Consider the following 19,039-nt stretch of genomic DNA (forward strand, 5'->3'; position numbering starts at 1 on the left):
TAATAAATGTTAATTCAAAATTAAAAGTTACAGAAACTTTTACTTCAAGTAGTTCTAATGTTAACTAATCCTGAAGACATTGTATAATGTCCTTAAAAAACTATTTAATGCTGATAACAGTTTAGTATTTAATTAATGATTAAAGAAGGAAAGGAAATGAACTAAAGTTTACCAGAGTATTTTTTCCCAAAGATACCTATTTTCACACATTTGCCTGAAGATTTTTTAAAAACTATATTCACTCTATTGTCCTCGTTCAGGGTCATGGCTTTAAATAGCATCTCTACTTGCTGATCCTCTAAATTGCCAACGTAGGCCTCTCCTGTGATGCTCCAGATTTGCACTTGACATCTCCACCAATATCTAGTAACCACCTCAAATCTAACATACCCAAATTAAGCTCTTGATGTTCCCCCCATGGTAACTACTCTGCTCTTTTCTTCTTCTTGATAAATGGCAACTCCATGCTTCCAGTTTCTCAGGCCAAAAACTTTAGTCATTGTTACCCACTCTTTTTCTCTCACCTCTGATCTGGCTTCTATCTTTAAAACATATCTTGACTCCAACCTTTACCACCTCTGGCTGCAGCCACCCTGGGCCAAGCCATCATTGTTTCTTGTCTCAACTATGGTGATAGCCTCCAAATTTAGTTCAAAACCCTCCCATTTCAGAATAAAAGCCAGAGTTCTTACAATGGTCCACAGTTTCTATATGATTCCCACCCTCCTCTCCTTGTTATCTCTTTGACACCGTCTACTAATCTCTGAGCTCTGCTTCAGTCACCATCTCCTCACTGTTTCGACTGGCCCTAAGTACATGATTGCCCTGGGACCTTTGTTCAAGGAGGCCGTCCCTGGCTACCCTTTCTACAACTGAAATATCCTCCAGCTCTGCTTTACTCTTTTTTTTTTTTTAACCACTTTTCATTATCTAACACTATATACTTACTTATTTACCTATTTTCTTTATTATTGTCTCCCCATTGGAAGGCAAGTTCTATAAAGATAGGAATTTTTGTCTGTTTAACCCACTGCTGTATCCCCCAGCACCTACAATGACTGGCACATAGTCAGCTATACTGGTAGACTTTGTGACTGAAATGCAATTATAAATCATTTATTTATGTAATAAATTTGTTATTATTGAGAAATACCTGTATTATTTCTGACTAAAATGACAGGTATCTTTCTAGTCCATCTTTATCTAATATAAAATAATCAAGTAAGTGAAGTAAAATAAATATTTCATGATGATTTTTATTAGAAAGAATAAAAAGTCAGGTTGATTTTTGCCCCTCAAAGACAGTCCCTATAAAACATAAATAACCTGAAATTTACTGTTTCAGATAAAAGTATTTTATTTGCTATGTTCTGACTAGGACTGTATTTCTTTTGGATTATCCTCATTAGTCATAACTTTGCTCTTTGTCCCATCCTTATTGTAGAAAATTAGCCCAAACTTTAAAAACATCAACACAGAAACTTATGCTGTTATTTATGTAATAACATCGTTTATTTTACTAAAATAAAGTCTAAAAAATTATAACAATTTAGTACGTAAAAAATGATAGCTCCTCGACTACAATTTGGTAAAATTTAATACTCTAATTCTTCATGTATTAGAAGTTAATGGTATTTAAATTAAAGTTAATGGCATTTAAAACAGGCTAAATGATGAAAATTATTTTAAATCACACGTTTTTAATCCAGTTTGCTCAAACTGGATTATTTTTCTACATAAGGTGGGTAACCTGATTTGAAGATACTTTTACTAATTAAAGGGCCCAAGACCTATGTGTTTCTAACTAGTCACCATTTTAACACCATTTTAAAAGGTGTTGGGCCACTTTTAAAACTTCAGTTTGCTTATTTGGGCTGAGTACCTTAAAGAAACATATCAACAGAGTTGCTAAAATCACCTCCTAAAATGCAGCTTAACTTAGGAGCTACAAGATAAAAATCCATTATGTTTGTATACTGTTCTTCAAAGCAAAAATTGCTATGCAGACCATTAAATTACAAGAACATATCCATTTAGATGTTCTCAGATTTAAGAACTCTGTCCTAGGATGTGGTCTGTAGCCTCAGTATCTATATTCTGCCTGACTGTAGGGACCAAATAACTATGTTTCGAACTGAACCATAAACCTGAAGCGTACCTGGAAGCGCTGAAGGAGAAACACAAAGTCACTTGCGCAGTGTTGCGGAGAGATCGTCCAATCAGAGTCGAGCTGGATGAGTTGCCGCGACAGGAAAGTAGTGCGCACGCGCGACTGGCTCGTCCGCGATTGGCTGCGCCGAGGCGGGAGGTTTGAGCGGCCTGGCGTGGAGGGGGACGCCGTCTCCCCGGGTTCCTCCCGTCTGGGAGCGCCGCTTCCTCGGATCCTCGCCGGTGCGTCCCGGGAGGGGAAGGGCTGTGAGGCTGCGACCACCTGTAGGCTTGTGTGGGACAAAGAAGGGTGAGACGCTGGAGCAGGCCTCCGAGGGAGGAGGGAAGGAAGGCGGAGTGGCCGTGGCCGCCTCCTGCGGGTCTGGGAGCGCGGTCGCAGGTGTGAGGGACGCCGTCGCCGCTGGCCCCGGGGAGGCTGGGGGGCTGGGGGCAGGCCGCCGGGGGAGGCGGCTCGGCGCGGGGCCGCCTCCGCGCTCGCTCTGCTCCTATGGCGCTTGGGTGTCTTTCCCTCAGGACTACCCTACACTCTCCTGCGCGGTATTAATTAATATTAAGTAAGTAGTGGAAGATTTACCCGGGCCGCCACGTCACAGGAACGACTTAAGTGAAAGAACTACCTAATGTAGTTGGAAGGGGAAAAGCAGGAACAGCAGGGGAGGGCGGTTGCTGGTTCTTGGCTGTTTTATTTACGTTCTTGCATCCCAGAGGTTTTCTTGTCGCACTTCATCCCCCGCTTCAAAGCCAAAATGAATCCATAGATTCTGTTCATAATCCACTTTGTCGAATTTCATCCTTCACTATCCTCACTTACGGAAACTTCATCATCTCTACTTCATAAGACCTTATGTATTAAACATCTAATCATAATTACTGTAGACAGTAATATTACATATAACATTGAGTACTTTGTGTCAAAGTGTGTTGAAAAATTTTTTTAAGTATTTCATTGAATCTTCCCGACAGTTTTATGAGTAATTATTATTATATCCCCTGATATAGATGAGGAAAGGGAGACAAAAGAGGGAATACAAACTGTGCAAGGTCATATACTAGGAAGTGAAGGTCCAGATTTATATTCAGGCATTTGCCTCCAAAGCTGTATTCTTAGTTATTACACAGTACAGTGTATTAAATTGCCAAGTAATGTAGGCATTCTGATGTGTGGTCAGCCTGGATTTTCGTTTTACTTGGGAGGACAGAAGCAGGTACGTGTTAGAGTGCATCGGAAGTTGTTGCCTTACGGCAGAGCTGCTAAATGGTTATGATTTCTAGGGCCTGGGAAAAGGGCTCAAATAGCACTAATTTAAGAAGTAATAAGGCTCCAGAAGTATTTAGGGGAAAATATGCTGACGTCTGCAGTTTATTTTGAAATGCATCAACGGGTTACATGGCTTGATGGATGCCTACGGTCATATGTAAGTGTCGGAGCTTAGTCTCATATTTTTAAAGTTGTCATAATTAAGGTGATGATATATTTACAGGTGATTCTAATCAGACTTATGATTAGATGCTGTTTTGTTTGGGGTGTTTTACAGATTAATACTGCTGAATATGAGACGATCTGCCGCACCAAGTCAGTTGCAGGGGAATCCCTTCAAAAAACCGAAATTTATACCGCCAGCAAGAAGTAATCCAAGCGTGAACGAAGAGATTACAAAGCAGAATTCAGATATAAAATTACTTGAGGTAAAAAAAGAAAAAAGTAAAGGAAGAGAGAAGCATGTGTTTTTTTTTTTTTAAATGCCACTTAAAGAGTTAACAATACTTTACTGCCCGTAAGAGTTTTCAGTATCTCTGACAAAGTCTTCTAGACACCTTAGAAATAATGACTAAATATTTATATTTTGAAGGAATGACATGAAGTAAACTTGGGTAGTTCTATAAAGTAAACTTTGGTAACAGTGAAAAATATGTCTGCAAGGGAAGGGGTGGGGATTCTTGTAAAAAAATTATTTTGATTAATGTTCTTTTTAAAGGTACCATGTAATTAAGTGAAAACTTTTAGATAAGGCAATTTAAAGAGAAAACATATATAAATAGTGATCTATATCACTCTTCTGGACATTTCCTTTCATTTTTACTTATAAAATGTAAGTGCTTGAAACGGTCTTAGTATACATTTTTTACTACTAAGAGAAAGGATTGTTTGGTCTGAGGTATATAGGAAGAATTTAAAGGTTATAGAGAGTATATAATTTTTTAATTTATTTTGGGGGAGAGGTAGTTAGGTTTATTTATTTATTTATGTTTAGAGGAGGTACTGGGAATTGAACCCAGGACCTTGTGCATGCTAAGCATGCGCTGTACCACTTGAGCTATACCCTCCCTCCACAGAGAGTTTATATAATACGTAATCCATACTTCTGCTACTTTACAATTCTCTGATTTATTTATGTTAGGGAGATTAAAATCTACTAATCATTTTTCTCTCTCTTTTTTTTATAGTGGTAAAGTATATATAACATAAAATTTGCCATTTTATCATTTACATTCACACTGTTGTTCAACAGTCACCACTATCTGTGTTCAAAGCTTTTAATTACTCCAAACAGAAACTTTGTAGCCATTAGGCAATAACTCCTGTTCTCCCCTGGTCATCACTAGACTTTCTGTCTCCATGAATTTGGCTATTCTAGGCACCTCTATAAGTGGAATCATAAATCTTTGCTCTGTTGTGCTGGCTTATTTCATTTAGCATAATATTCTCCAGGGTCAGCCTGGTTGTAGCATGTACCAGAATGCTTTAGTGCTTTGTGTGGCTGAATACCATTCAGTTGTCTGTATATACTCTATTTTGTTTATTTATTCGTTTGTCGATAGCTGCTTGGGTGGTTTCCACTTTTTGGCAGTTGTGAGTAATGCTGCTATGAGCATTGGCATACAAGTTTCTGTTTGAGTACTTGTTCTCAGTTCTCTTGTGTATATACCTAGGATGGGACTACTACATCATGTGGTGATTCTGTTCAGTTTTTGAGGAACTACTGAACTGTTTTCTACAGCTACTGCATCATTTTACATTCCCACCAGCAATGTCTTAGGGTTCCAGTTTCTCCACATCCTTAACAACAGTGGTTATTTTCTGTTTTCTGTTGCTCTTGGGTTTGTTTTTTGTTTGTTTTTATTATGTCCATCCTTGTTGGTGTGAAGTGGTATTTCATTGCGGTTTTGATTTGCATTTTCCTGATGACTGATGTTGCTGAGCACTTTTTCCTGTGCTTATTAGCCAGTTGTATATCTTCTTTGGAGAACAGATACTATTGAAGTCCCTTGAGGCATTTAACTGGTTGTCTTTTTGTTGTTGAAAACATATACTAATTTTTGACTGCATTTTTTGGTCTGCATCTGTTTGTTTTATCCTACGTTTCTTTAGAATTTTGGCCACAATGTAAGGAGAAAACACAGTTTTTCATTTTAAATAAGCAACATACTTTAAAAAATTAAAATGGAAAAATACTAATTGCAGAGATAGCTGGCACCACTTTAATCAAATGAATGCCTCCAGTAAGGGGGCAGATTGATATTGTGATGAGCTGTGATATTCCTGTCCAAAATGCGTGACCTGAAACTTATCATAAAGAAACATCAGACAGATAGAGGGGCATTCTACAAAATAACTGGCCTGTATTCTTTAAAAGTGTCAAAATCACAAAAGATGAATAAAGGTTGAGGAACTGTTCTAGTTTAAAGGAGAATAAAGAAACATGCTGACTAAATGTAATGTGTGATCTAGGACTGGAGCCTGGCTCAGGGAAAAAACTATAAAAAGACATTATTGTTGTAAATGACCCCATTTAAATGTGGACTGTTGATTAGATAATAGTATTATACTACCAATGTTAAATTCTTGGTTTTGATAACTTTACTGTGATTATGTAAGAGAAATGTCTTTGCTTTTTGGAAACACACTGCAATATTTAGAGGTAAAGGAGCACTGTGTCTCCAGCTTACTCTCAGATATGTATGTACACACAAACACAAACACACACACACACAAGGAGGGAGGGATAGAGGGAAAGTGAATGGAGCAAAATGTAAACAAATGGTGAATCTGGGTAAAGGGTATATGGGACTTCCTTGTTTTAGTTCTGGAATGTTTCAAAAAGTTTGAAATTATATGAAAATAAAATGTTCCAAAAAATAAAATTTATGACCTTTATTAGTTTATTGCCGTGATTTACTTTAAAATCTTACCGAATAGGTTTTTGAATGTCTCTGAAATTTATTATAATGAACATTTATAGAGACATGACAACTGTGTCTTTTTATTGTGAGTTGTTATTTAAAAAGCATTTCAAACATACTATGGTAGGCTAAAAAATGGCCCTCCAGAAATGTCTGTGTCCTAGTTCCTGGAACTTGTCAATATGTTACCTCACATGGCAAAAGGAACTTTGACTAAGTGATTGATGTTAAGGACCTTGAGATGAGGGGTTATCCTGGCTTATCTAGGTGGGCTCAATATAATCATAAAGATCCTTGAAAGTTGAAAAGGGAGACAGAAGAGAGAGTTAGAGAAAGATGTGATTATGGAAGTAGGGTTGGAGAGATGCAGAAGAACTGGCTTTGGAGTGGAGGAATGGGGCCACAAGTCAAGGAATGTGGGTGGCTTTTCGAAGTTTGAAAAGTCAAGGAAATATATTCTCCCTTAGAGTCTCCAGAAAGAAATGCAGCCTTGCTGATAACCTTGATTTTAGCTGAGTAATACCCAAGTCAAAATTCTAACTTACAGATTTGTAAAATAATAAGTTTGCATTGTTTTAAGCAACTAAGTTTGTGGTCATTTGTCACAGTAGCAACAGAAAACTAATGCACATACCAAAATAGAGAAAACAGTATATGAAGAATCCCGTGTACCCATTACCCAGCTTCAACAATTGTCAGTTTATGACCCATCCTACTTTGTTTTTACCTCTCCAGCTCCCTTCCCAGTTCTTAGTTCTTCCCCACTCAGTATTTTGATGCAAATCCCAGGAATATTTTTTCATTTGTAAATGTTTTAGTATTTGTCTCTAAAATATAAGGACTCAAAAAAAAAAAAAAAGACTGTATCATTATCACACCTAAGAAATTAACAATATTTAAGTGTTGCCTTTAATATTGAGAAATTTAACAAGAAAAAAAAGCGGTTGACTATGAGAATGGCGTGTTGTGACTTATAGGAAACCTCATTTGATATGTTGTTTAAAATACACCATAATTATAAGCATAATTTTTATTCTGTGATGTCTTTCAGCTTTTATAATGTAATAAAGCTAGTTTAAAAAGCAAACAATAAAAATTAGAATTTTAATTTATTTTAAAATATTTATTCCGTATTTAGATATGAAAAACTAGTAGCTCATATTTTAAAATACGAATCTATTATGTGAAACTATGGGAAATTAGATTTAATTTCAGCATAAAATGCCTATTTGTTTTTTTAGGTTGCTGCAAGTAAGAATACTTTTCTCCAGTCACAAAATGATCCCAGAATATGCAGTTTTAATCTGCCTACTGAAGAAAGTGCTAGAGAAATTAATCATGGGGACAATTACAGGGAAAAATGTTTGGAAGCATCTGCAATGAGAACATTAGACCCACATCATACAGGTAAGACTATATTTTTTATTGATCAGGTCTACACTTGACCGGTCTTACTACAGTGTTATTTAAATTGATTATTTGCAAGAATGAGTATGTTATATTTGAAAGTAGTTGATATAATACTACTAGATTGTTGGCAGTTCAGATTTTTTAATTGTCATAATTTATCTTTAATGATTGGATTAATAACCATGTAATTCAAATCTTGTACTTTGTGATAGATGTATGTCTAAAGTTGTTCATTGTAAACTTACTGGTCAAGTAATGGTCTTTTCTTCAAGTACCAAAATAAATTGTATTTAAAGTTTGGTTTAAAAAAGGTCTTAAAAACACGTTAACAGCACTAATACTGTAGAGGTGAACTTTAAATGAGTAAAATTGTTACTTCATTACAGTCCATTGGAGTAACTTCAAATCATTTAGATTTTAATTGTGAAGGTATACCATTTCAGGAAAAACAAACCCCCCCATTGTTGAACTGAGTTAAAATAATGATTGTGGTTCTTTTCGCATCTGTAAGAGATTAATATTTTTCAGGTTATTAAAAATTATCTAGGATATTCATAAATGTTTATTTGGCCTTGTGAAAGCCAACATTGACTACATTTTTCTAAATTACATTTTATTCATTTTTTGGTTAAACAAACAGTTTCAGGGAGAGAGTCCCATTTGCATTTACTACAGGATAGTAACCAGCATCCTTAAAGATATCAGTGCAAATCAATGAAATTTCTTAAGTGCTTAAGCCTTTTGAAGGAAGATTTTGAGCTTTGTGATAGTTAATAAATTTTATGTACAAATGGGTTCATTTCTTACTGGTGCAGAAAAGACTTGTGTATTTTCCCAACTGGCCAAGATCTTTAGTACCATTTGCATGCTCCTCATAACTTTGCAAATCTGTAACTAGTGTCAGGACGAAGTTGAGAAGGGCTTTTGGAGCTGATATCAATTTAGAGAGATCCCTCGACACAGCCCAGGTCATGGCAGTTTAGCTTCTGCCCTGTTTGTGGGATTTGCTACCTCTTTGTTACTTTCTTCCCTACTCCCTTCCCTTTCTCTGGTCTTCCTTCCATCTTAGGTGGGCGTCCTGTTTTCCCAGACTTTCCTCTCTGCTGTCAAGCCTGTGGCAGATAATGATCCATGTATGCCTATTTCTTTCTGTCATGGTAGCTAATCTCTTCACCAGATTAAGATACTTAGATTCTAGGATGTAATACATTTCATGATACTGATTTGGGCCTCTGTGTTCTACTATAGTTTCTCATTCTCTTCCCTGCTAAATATGAGAAGGGAGTTAAGAGTTAAGATAAACTGAAGAGGGAGTTAATTTACTCAACCCTTAATCCCTTAATCCTTTTTCTGATTTAGTACATTCCCTGGACTGGGGGACCTGTGCCAACCTCCTGATACCCTTCTGCCTCTCATTTAGAGAGAGAGTTAACTGGGGAAAAGAGCATTGTGAGAAACGTCTTGCTTTCTGTGCTGATCGCTGGAGAGGAATGTTGTGTGTAGGGAAGTATGGAGATGAAAGATCTGTAGAGTACATGTTCACCTTTTGGCATTCTTTTAATTCTGGGTCTAATCCACCTTGAAGTCAGGTCCAAGCCTGTATGTCCCAGTTAAAATATGTCCACATTTCCCATTATCTTTTTATTTTGAAAAATTTCCTACCTATAGAGAAGTTGAAAGAATAATCCAGTTATCATTATAAATCCAGTAGTTGTTAACATTTTGCCTTGTTTGTTCCCTCTCTCTCAATCTCTCCCCATTGTCTCTCTGTATATGCAATTTTTTTTTTCTGTACGTTTTGAAAATAAGTTGCAAATGTCATGCCACTTCACCTCCAAGTACTTTAGCATGTATATCCTAAAATAAACTTTCTCCTTCATAATCACACTATTACACCAAACAAGATGAACAGTAATTCATAACATTTAATATCTGTTTCATCAGGAAAACCATTTTTACTTTAAGCTAGTTGAAGTTTGGTTTCTTTCTCAACTGCAAGAGCCTGATTAAGTACATTTTGCTCTATTGAACTTCACTGGGCACTTCAAATCTCTTCAAGCCTGTTGAGGCCATACTGGATTAAGGTGGACCCTAAACCCAGTGGCTGGTGTCATTGTGAGGAGAGAGACAGAAAGACAGAGGGAACAGGCCTTGAATGGAGGCAGAGATCAGAGTAACACAGCTGCAAGCCACAGAGTGCAAGGATTGCTGGCAACCAACCATGAGAAGCTAGAAAGACTGCAAGACAGGATTCTCCTGGATCCTTCAGAGGGAGAATAGGGAATGGCCCCGTCATCCTGATTTTGAACTTCTAGTCTCCAGACTGTAAGGCAATAAATTCTGTTATTTTAAGCATTTGCAGTACTCTGTTTCGGCAGTCCTTGGAAATTAATAAAGGGAGTCCTACACCTCCTGATATTCATGGCTATGCTAACATTCTTTAGAAAAACAAAGAAATTCCGTCGTTCTTGATTGCTTCTCAGTGTGATGAAGTACGAGACCATTAATTCTCCCTCCAGCTGGTCAACCCCATGCTTTATATTTTATCTACTTACCTGACTCTCCTTCACTCAACTGTGGCATACAAAGACAGGGCGTACTTTCTCTTGTTCAAGTTTTAAACCAAATAGTATGAATTCAAAAACATTTTATGACTTAAAGGATCTTGAAAAACTTGTAGTTGAGTCCCTTGGGAAAGCCCTTTGGCTATGATGTGCTTCAGAGAAGTCAAGTTCTTAAGAAGAAGCTCCTGGAACATGACAGCTTGCAGGTGTTGGTAATATTTGAGAGAATAGTTTCAGAAAATATTTGGAACAAAAAAAGTCACGTTGTAATGGATATGTGATGAGTGGAAACAGGCAAACAGAGGCAGTGAGTGTTAATAAATATAGTATGTTTAAATCAGTAAAGAAATTTGGTTGTGAAGGGAAGGAGTGGTATGTTGAGGGCTAGCAGGGAACCAGAGAGGTTTTTTGGTGGTTGTTTTCAAAGGTAGTAAGTTGTAGGTTGACAGGAAAGAGGCACTGAAGAGGGAAGTTTACTGAGATCAAAAGGGAATGATAAAATCTCTTTGTGGTGGAGAGATAAATGTTTTTCAAATGGGTCTTAGATCCCTGGAGATGTTTGGAAATATTGTCAGTGATCTCAGGTTATAAATTCTCAGAGAAGCTTAGATTTTGTGTTTTCTTTTAAATGATACGAGTAAGAGTGTATTAGCATGTGCTGGATCTGTTGAGTGGCCACTGTATAACTGAGTATTATTACAAGATTTCATGATGCAAATGAGAACAGAGATAGACAGCATGGGATATACTCCTACCAGATGAATGTTTTGTATATTCACATGAGGGATGGTCAAAGAATAGAGCCGTCATATTGTCGTATTGGAGAAGAAGCTTGCTGAACACAAAAGGACTTTTATGTGCCAAATCTGTTGGTATCATATTTACAGTGTAATTAGCAGTTTAATTTTACTAAAATATCACAATCATATTAATGTAATTTTTGAATTCTATGGTTTATAATTAACTTACAAGCATCCTTGATTTTTTTTTCTGATATACGTAAAATTCACCATTTTAAAGTGTACAATTCAGTGGCACTTAGTATATTTACGATGTTGTGCAACCATCACCACTACCTAGTTCCAGAACATTTTTATCACATTAAAAGGAAACCTGGACTAATTAAGCAGCTAACTCCCCATCCCCCAGTCTATTCCCATCCCCTGGTAACTACAGATCTACTTTCTCTCTCTATAGATTTGCTTATTCTGGATATTTCATATGAGTAGAATAGTGTGATAAATATCGTCCTTTGTGACTTAATAAGTAATGTATGCACATGGTCAGAAGTTGAGAAAACATGAAGAATACAGCAATTCCTGAATACAGCAATTCCTGATCCCTAGACATTTCGTTCCCTTCCCCCAGAGACAATCATTTACCAGTTTTTGGGGGCATCTCTGAGTAACCTGTACATTTGGAAACATTTGTGTGTGTATATTTTCCCCATACAAATGAATGTTCATCATCACTGTGTTGTACACTTGTAACTTAAATCACATTGTACATCAACTATACTTTAAAGAGAAAAAGAATGTTCATTAGCATCGCTGTTCTGTATCTTGCATTTTTACTGTAACAGTGTATCTTTGAAATCGGTTTGTCAGTATATTTAGAACTACCTCATTCTTATTTATTTATTTATTTTTTAAACATTTTTTCTTGATTTATAATCATTTTACAATGTTATGTCAAAGAACTACCTCATTCTTTTTAAAAACTATATAATATTCCACTGTGTGGATATGCCTGACATACTTAACCAGTGCCTTGTTAATGGATATTTAGGTTGCTTGGCATCTTTTGTTATTACAGACAAAGCTTCAGTGAATATCTGTAAATATAAACATAAGTGAGAAAATATTCATGGGATAAACACCTTGGTGTAGGGGTGCTGGTCCGAAGGTATGTGCATTTATCATTTTGATGGATAATGTTGAATTGCCCTCTGCAGAGGTTAGTATGTTTATATTCCCACCAGCGACATATGAACAATATATGTATCATTTATTGTGATTCTCAACCTATATATAAGTATATAATTATGCTTTTTGATATTTGACAATCTAATCATTAAAAATATTATTTTGTTGTGCTTTTTAACATAAACTTTTTAATGTTATATTTGGAGATTATTTTAGACTTACAGAAAAATTCAGGTATAGTACAAAGAATTTCCACACATTTTACCACATTTGTGTGTGTTTGTGTGTCTGTAATTTTTCTGAGCCAAATGAAGATGAGTTGCTGACATGATGCTCTGTTACCCTAAATTTTTCAGTCTGCATTTCCTAAACAAGTGCAGGCTTCCGTATGGTAAAGTACAGAAGCACAACCATCACAATTAGGAAATTAGTTCTGACACAGGACTACCATCCGATCTACAGATTCCATCCAGCTTTCGTCACTTGTCCCAGTGATGCCCTTATAGCAGAAATAAACTTTAAAAAGTGAATTAGTGAACGTTGTTTTCCTGTTAGTCCAGGATTACGTGTTGTTCTTAGCTGTTGTGTCCCTTTAGTCTCCTTTAATCTTGAACAATTTCTTGGCCTTTGCTTGTCTTTTGTGCAGTATTTTAATATTCTTAAAAACTGTGGGCCAGTCATTTATACAGTGTTCCTCGGTTTGGGTTTGTCTGAAATCTCCTCATAAGTAGATTCAGGCTATGCGTTTTTGGAAGGAGTATGACAGCAATAATGTCCTGGTTTCTGCTGGGTTTCTTCACTATAAAAGTATTATTTTTGCCTTCGTACTTAATAAGTATCTGCGGGGAGATACTTTGACACTAGATAGACATCTTGTATTTAATCAAACTTTCACCCAGTAGTTTTAGCTTTCATTGATTTTTTTTTCCCCTAAATATGATCACTGTGATTGTTGCCAAATGGTGATTGTCTAATTCCATCTATATTTATTAGTTGGCATTTGAGATAAGCAAGAGATTTTTCTTCTCCCCATTTATTTGTCAATTTTTTATAGATTCATAAGTTTTCATTGTATTTAATGGGTTATAATCTGTTATTGTCATTTATTGTGGTGGTCAGATTGCCTCAAATCTGACCAATGGAAAACCCCTTTACAAGGGCTTTTGTGTCTTTTTGACAATCCCCGTCAATTTCTGAGCACTCCTGTACTTTCTGGCATGATTAGAGCTTCCTTGCCCCAGCTATTGAAATTAACCAAGGGTCCTGATTCTTTTTTAATGGAAAGTGGTGTTTAAAAAGTAAGATCTGGACACTAGGTATGCTCATTATTACTGCAATGTTATTGCTTTTAACCCTTCCAACGATCAATGTTAGGATATATATTTTTACACCTGTGTTTCTTTATCTGTCTCTGTATATTAGAAACCATGATTTCCTACAAATATTCCAATTCCAGTTTGGTGCCACAGGATTCAGTCTAGTCTTTACTCTTTCCATAGTTGCAGTACCTTCTTTGACAGTGAAAAAATTCATCACCGTTATCTTAAGTACATTTACTTATTCATTCATTTCACTTGTATGTAACCAGTCTACCAGAAAGGGACCGAAAACTAGTAGGAAATGTTGTTGTGAAAAAAAGCAGTTTGAGATTTTATATCCTTATGAATAATGGTTATTTGAACGAAATTTAGATTTTTCTTATGAAAATTATGATAGCATGATAAGCCTTCTTTTGTTTACATATAACTTTATTGCTTTCTTAGCACTGCCATAAGATGAGTTATTTTTGCAAAATGTTTGTGGATTTCTTAACTCTTGCCAAAGACCTAAAATCTTTTGATATTCAAATCAGTCTCTTTCCAAGTATCTATCACGTTAGCTTTTTACAGTTGATTTCATTATATTGTCACGTGGCCTGCAAAGAGGCTTTGATGTTATAGTTAAGCCTTAAAGGATATTTGAATGGGAACTATATTTTTTAAAAAATTTGTTATCAGTTGATTGGTGAATATTTTTTTCTCTAACAGTGACTCTATTTTTATTTAACTATTTACTTATTTATTTATTTAACTTTTTTTTTTTTTTAAGGAATCAAATACTGAATACTCAGATCCACTTTATCATTTTTTCCCATAGAAAAATATATTAAAAATTTAGGAGACTGTCCTTGTCCTTTAAGTCTCTTTTATAAAGATTTGGGTCAGGGAATAAGTAGGTCTCTGAAATTTGGAGGTGTGTAGAGTTATTTCCCAGTCCAGATTGTTTGGCAATGTCAGGAGCCCAATCTGCTAAAGAGGGGAATCACGATAGGTGTATCCCTATCTCTTTTAAAAACACTAATGAAGATAATTCTCTCCAAAATACTTGTTCTCAGGATAAAGAATGGTTTTTGGGGTAACCTACACACTGGGGCTATTCTGTTGAGTTCCTGTCTTGGACAGAAGTGAATAAGTTTGCTCAAATTTATCCTGGAATCAGGTCAGTAAAAAACAATCCTGGTCATTTGAATATCAACCCTCCCATTTGCATCATTCCATATCATCTTGAATTATGTTTGAAACTACTCAGGTATTATCCAGGACTCAATCAGACTGAGTTATCAAGTTCTCTCCTGAGTATGGAGCATTGCTTGCTTTTTTCCTAAGATGGGGCACTCATGGGAAAAGGCAACAATCAGATGATATACATGTTGAGCAGTGGTTCTTAATTTACGTGAATCTGGAGGGTGTGTGTGTGTGTGTGCGTGTCTGTCTGTCTGTAGGGGAGGCTGTAGTGTAAGACCTAAAATTAAGGCCTAATATTGTGCACTGCTTTGACATCTGCTAAAATCAGGGGGCCTTGAATGGCCTAACTGCAAGTTCTCTTCCCCACTCTGCTCCCTAGTATAAGACCCTTTAGCTAAACAACCCTCCTTATTAAATGGATCAGGTGCAGTTTCTGCTTATCCATGAGTTGCAGGTTTCAGTTCCCTGCCAGCCACAGAATTATTTAAATAAGCTGATCACATCCTCCTGAAGGAGTCAGAGTACACTCCACTCTCTTAATACTACATTTGTTTACTTTTGCTTTTATTTCCATTCTAGGAGCTGGTTTGAAAAAAATACTGCTGTGATTTATGTCAAAGAGTGTTCTGTCTATATTTTCCTCTAGGAGTTTTATAGTACCCAGTCTTACATGTAGGTCTTTAGTCCATTTTGAGTTTATTTTTGTATATGGTGTTAGAGAGTGTTGTAATTTCATTCTTTTACAGGTAGCTGTCCAGTTTTCCCAGCATCACTTATTGAAAGACTGTCTTTTCTCCACTGTATATTTTTGCCTCCTTTGTCATAGATTAATTGTCCATAAGTGTGTGGTTTTATTTCTGGGCTTTCTATCCTGTTGCATTGATCTATACATCTGTTTTTGTGCCAGTGCCATACTGTTTTGATTACTATAGCTTTGTAGTATAGTCTGAAGTCAGGGAGTGTGATTCCTCCAGCTTCGTTCTTTCTCAAGAATGTTTTAGCTGTTTGCCATCTTTTGTGTTTCTATACAAATTGAAACATTTTTTGTTCCAGTTCTGTGAAAAATGCCATTGGTAGTTTAATAGGGATTGCATTGAATCTGTAGATTGCCAAGTAGTTTTAACAAGTGTATTCATGACACTTTTCATAGAGTCTGCTATAGAAGATTGAATACAATATTTTTATAATGTATGTGAAACAGTAATTTATGTAAGATTAATTTTTTGTTTTAAAATTTCAGTAAATCCAGAATTTTAAATCTAACCTAACAGAACACCATCTGTTGCAGTAGAACTTTTCCCCCACGTCTAGTTGAAATTCTTCTTTGACAGATATAGAAGATTAAAAAAATCCATGTTGTGAGTTCATATATGTATTTGATCATGAATCAATACCATTTCTTTGTAAATTTAGAAGTCCTTTGAGATAAAATGTGACCCAAGTATTAATAGGGCAGTATCTCTTATATTGTACAGCTCATTTCAATCTATAGGAAAGTACTTGCAAGTTTTAGAATATTGAATCAACTAATGTTGGATATGTTAGTCTTGTATTCTATAGACAGTTGTGGGTTGCTTAATTGAAGATCTTTCATTTTAAAAATATCTTTTAAAATCTTTTTTCCATAGTTTTCTAACAAAATTTCCATAAGTGAAATTATATATATAATATATATTTATATATAATATATAAATTATATATATAATAAAAAACGTATATTTTCACCATCTCTTTGTCTAAATATGGTTTTCTTTTTTTGTGCAAGAAACCAAGCCATTATATAGCTTACCAAAGTTACAAGGTCAGACCTTGTTACATATCATTTAAAAATATTTCTGGATATTTAATTCTGATTTGAGGTGATTGAACTTCATCAGTTCTTGTTTGTTGAGAGGAAACTGCTTGTCAAATTTACTGTATTTTTTGGCAGTGTCTCTTACTATTGTCTAGTTTATTTTCTTTAACATTTTTTTTATGCACTGATCAGATTATTGTTGTTCTGCTGTGGCAAATTGCATGTGATAGTCAACACTTTTTTTTCCTTTATTGTTCCAATAAAAGTACTAACTTCTTTTTTTAAATATATTTTTATTGAAGTATTGTCAGTTTACAATGTTGTGTCAGTTTCTGGTGTATAGCACAATACTTCAGTTATACATGAAAATACATATATTCATTTTCATATTCTTTCTCACCATAAATTACTACAGGATATTTAATATAGTTCCCTGTGCTATGCAGTATAAACCAATTGTTTATCTATTTTATATATAGTAGTTAGTATCTGCAAATCTAGAACTCCCAATTTATCCCTTCCCACTCCCTTACCCTGCTAGTAACCATAAGTTTGTTTTCTATATCATTGATTCTGTTTCTGTTTTGTAAATAAGTTCCTTTGGATTTTTTTTTTTAAGATTCCACATATAGTGATGATATATGGTATTTTTTTTTTCTCTTTCTGGTTTATTTCACTTAGAATGACATTCTCCAGGTCCATCCATGTTGCTGCAAATGGCATTACTTTATTCTTTTTTATGGATGAGTAGTATTCCATTGTATAAATATAATAGTACTAACTTCTGTATCTCTACTTGATTCTGCATCAGTAGTATACTTTTTTATATTACAAAAATTTGCTCATTATTTTTTTACCTAGAAAAATAATTATATATAATTAAGACTAAGTATTTCAGATTAATAATCAACTACCATTTACACAGGGTATAACTAATTTGTACTATCTGCATAAAATATTCAAACAAATCCATTAAATGTTACATCAGTACATAGAAAAAAATCATTCAAACAGAATCAATTTGAGATCTACTTGCTGGTGATGTGATTATGTGTAATGTCAAAGAAAAATTATACCAAACAAGTTAAACAGGCAAGAAGACTTTACTCAAAGCTATTGCAATAGGGGAGAGAGACTGAACTCAATTTCTAATACAACAGGGATTTATAGCCAGTGGGCAGGGTAAGCAAGTCAGTGGATGGAAAATTACTGAGAGGAACTTGGTTGGGTGTTAAGGATGGGAGTATGAAGAATTTGGTTAGGTGTCAAGGGTTGGGGAATTCTCCATAAACTGACTTAGCAGGATTCTTGCTAAGGGCCTAGTTGAGAAGAGGGCTCAGAGGAGCCTGACTAACGTTTGGTCAAGGAGGGAGTTCTTGTCAGTGTGAACCAAAATACTGCAATGTGAATGAAAATACTGCAACCGTATCAGTAAACAAAGAATGCTGAAACCAAGTCATCAGCAGCTGCCGCCACCCCCCAGTGAGGACAGGCCTGTAGCCCGGCCTCTGCAGCCACTCACAGTGGTGTACTCTGAGTGGACTCAGAATAAGAAAGGACTGCTGGCCCTAAATAGCTAGGTGCTTGTCAAAGGAATGAATTCAGTGAGCCCAAATGTTTGCTTCCTCCCATACATAGAAAAGCACTAAATTCTTTAACTTGATATGCCCGTTTTTCTTTAGATAACAAGTAATCTTTTATTGTTCCAACTACCTGGTCTTTGTTGTAAAGCTCCTATGTATCCTAGCTCCTCCCCTACCTCTTCGGAGCAGCCCCTCAGAGCCATCTGAGAGGCTGTCATCCCAGCTCGAGTCCTCCCACCAAATAAAACATAACTCAATTTTTAGGCTGCGCATTTATTTCTGTCGACATCAGTAATACTAGAAAGAATAGTATCACATGTGACAAAAGGGTTAAGTAAAATGTAATCCTACCAACACAATAAAGTTGTGTTTAATAGGAAAATATGCTGCTTGTTTAAAATTTTTGTTTAAATTAATTAAAATACAATAAAATTTAGAGTTCAGTCCCTCAGCCCCATTAGCACATTTAAAATACTCAATAGCCATATGCGGTTCATTGCTCCTGCATTAGACAGTGAAGTTCTAGGCTTCAAAAACAATTTGTTCCAAAAATAACAAAATATTATCTAAGGAAAGGATATATCCTGTGTCAGGTTGTTGGACCGGGTCAGTTTTCAATTTGCATCTCTATGGACAAGGATCATTTGCATGATTTCCCTGACAGAAAGCACATTTAAAACTTTTAGCACATTGTCTGGCTCATAGTGAGAACTTGATAAATATAATTTAAGTTTCTTCCATTGAAAGAATGAAAAATAAGGTAATTGAAAATTTATGGCATTTCTGTAGTTTGCTGGATAGGGCTATATCTAGATTTAGTTTTGTTTTCCTTGGCCTTGCTTAGTGCTTGGAACATTTTTATGGGTATTCAGTAATTGTTTGATTGACTGGAACTGTATTTGAGTGT

At 35.5% G+C, this 19,039-nt stretch overlaps 1 protein-coding gene across 3 annotated transcripts in view; it reads left to right on the forward strand.

The window, feature by feature from the left end:
* Positions 1–2,270: 2,270 nt before the first annotated feature.
* Positions 2,271–19,039, forward strand: part of RAD54B (RAD54 homolog B) — a 69,994-nt gene continuing 53,225 nt past the window's right edge. Inside the window, exons 1-3 of one of the 3 annotated variants that reach the window (XM_006191985.2) lie at positions 2,271–2,391; positions 3,705–3,855; positions 7,593–7,758. In XM_006191985.2, the coding sequence (XP_006192047.2) occupies positions 3,721–3,855; positions 7,593–7,758 (301 nt within the window). In that variant the 5' untranslated portion in view covers positions 2,271–2,391; positions 3,705–3,720. Of the gene's footprint in view, positions 2,459–3,704; positions 3,856–7,592; positions 7,759–19,039 lie in introns of all 3 variants that reach the window. The other 2 variants (XM_032468043.1, XM_032468042.1) reach the window with 2 other exon arrangements.

The sequence above is a fragment of the Camelus ferus genome, chromosome 25 (assembly GCF_009834535.1).
Source record: "Camelus ferus isolate YT-003-E chromosome 25, BCGSAC_Cfer_1.0, whole genome shotgun sequence".
Lineage (NCBI taxonomy): Eukaryota > Metazoa > Chordata > Mammalia > Artiodactyla > Camelidae > Camelus > Camelus ferus.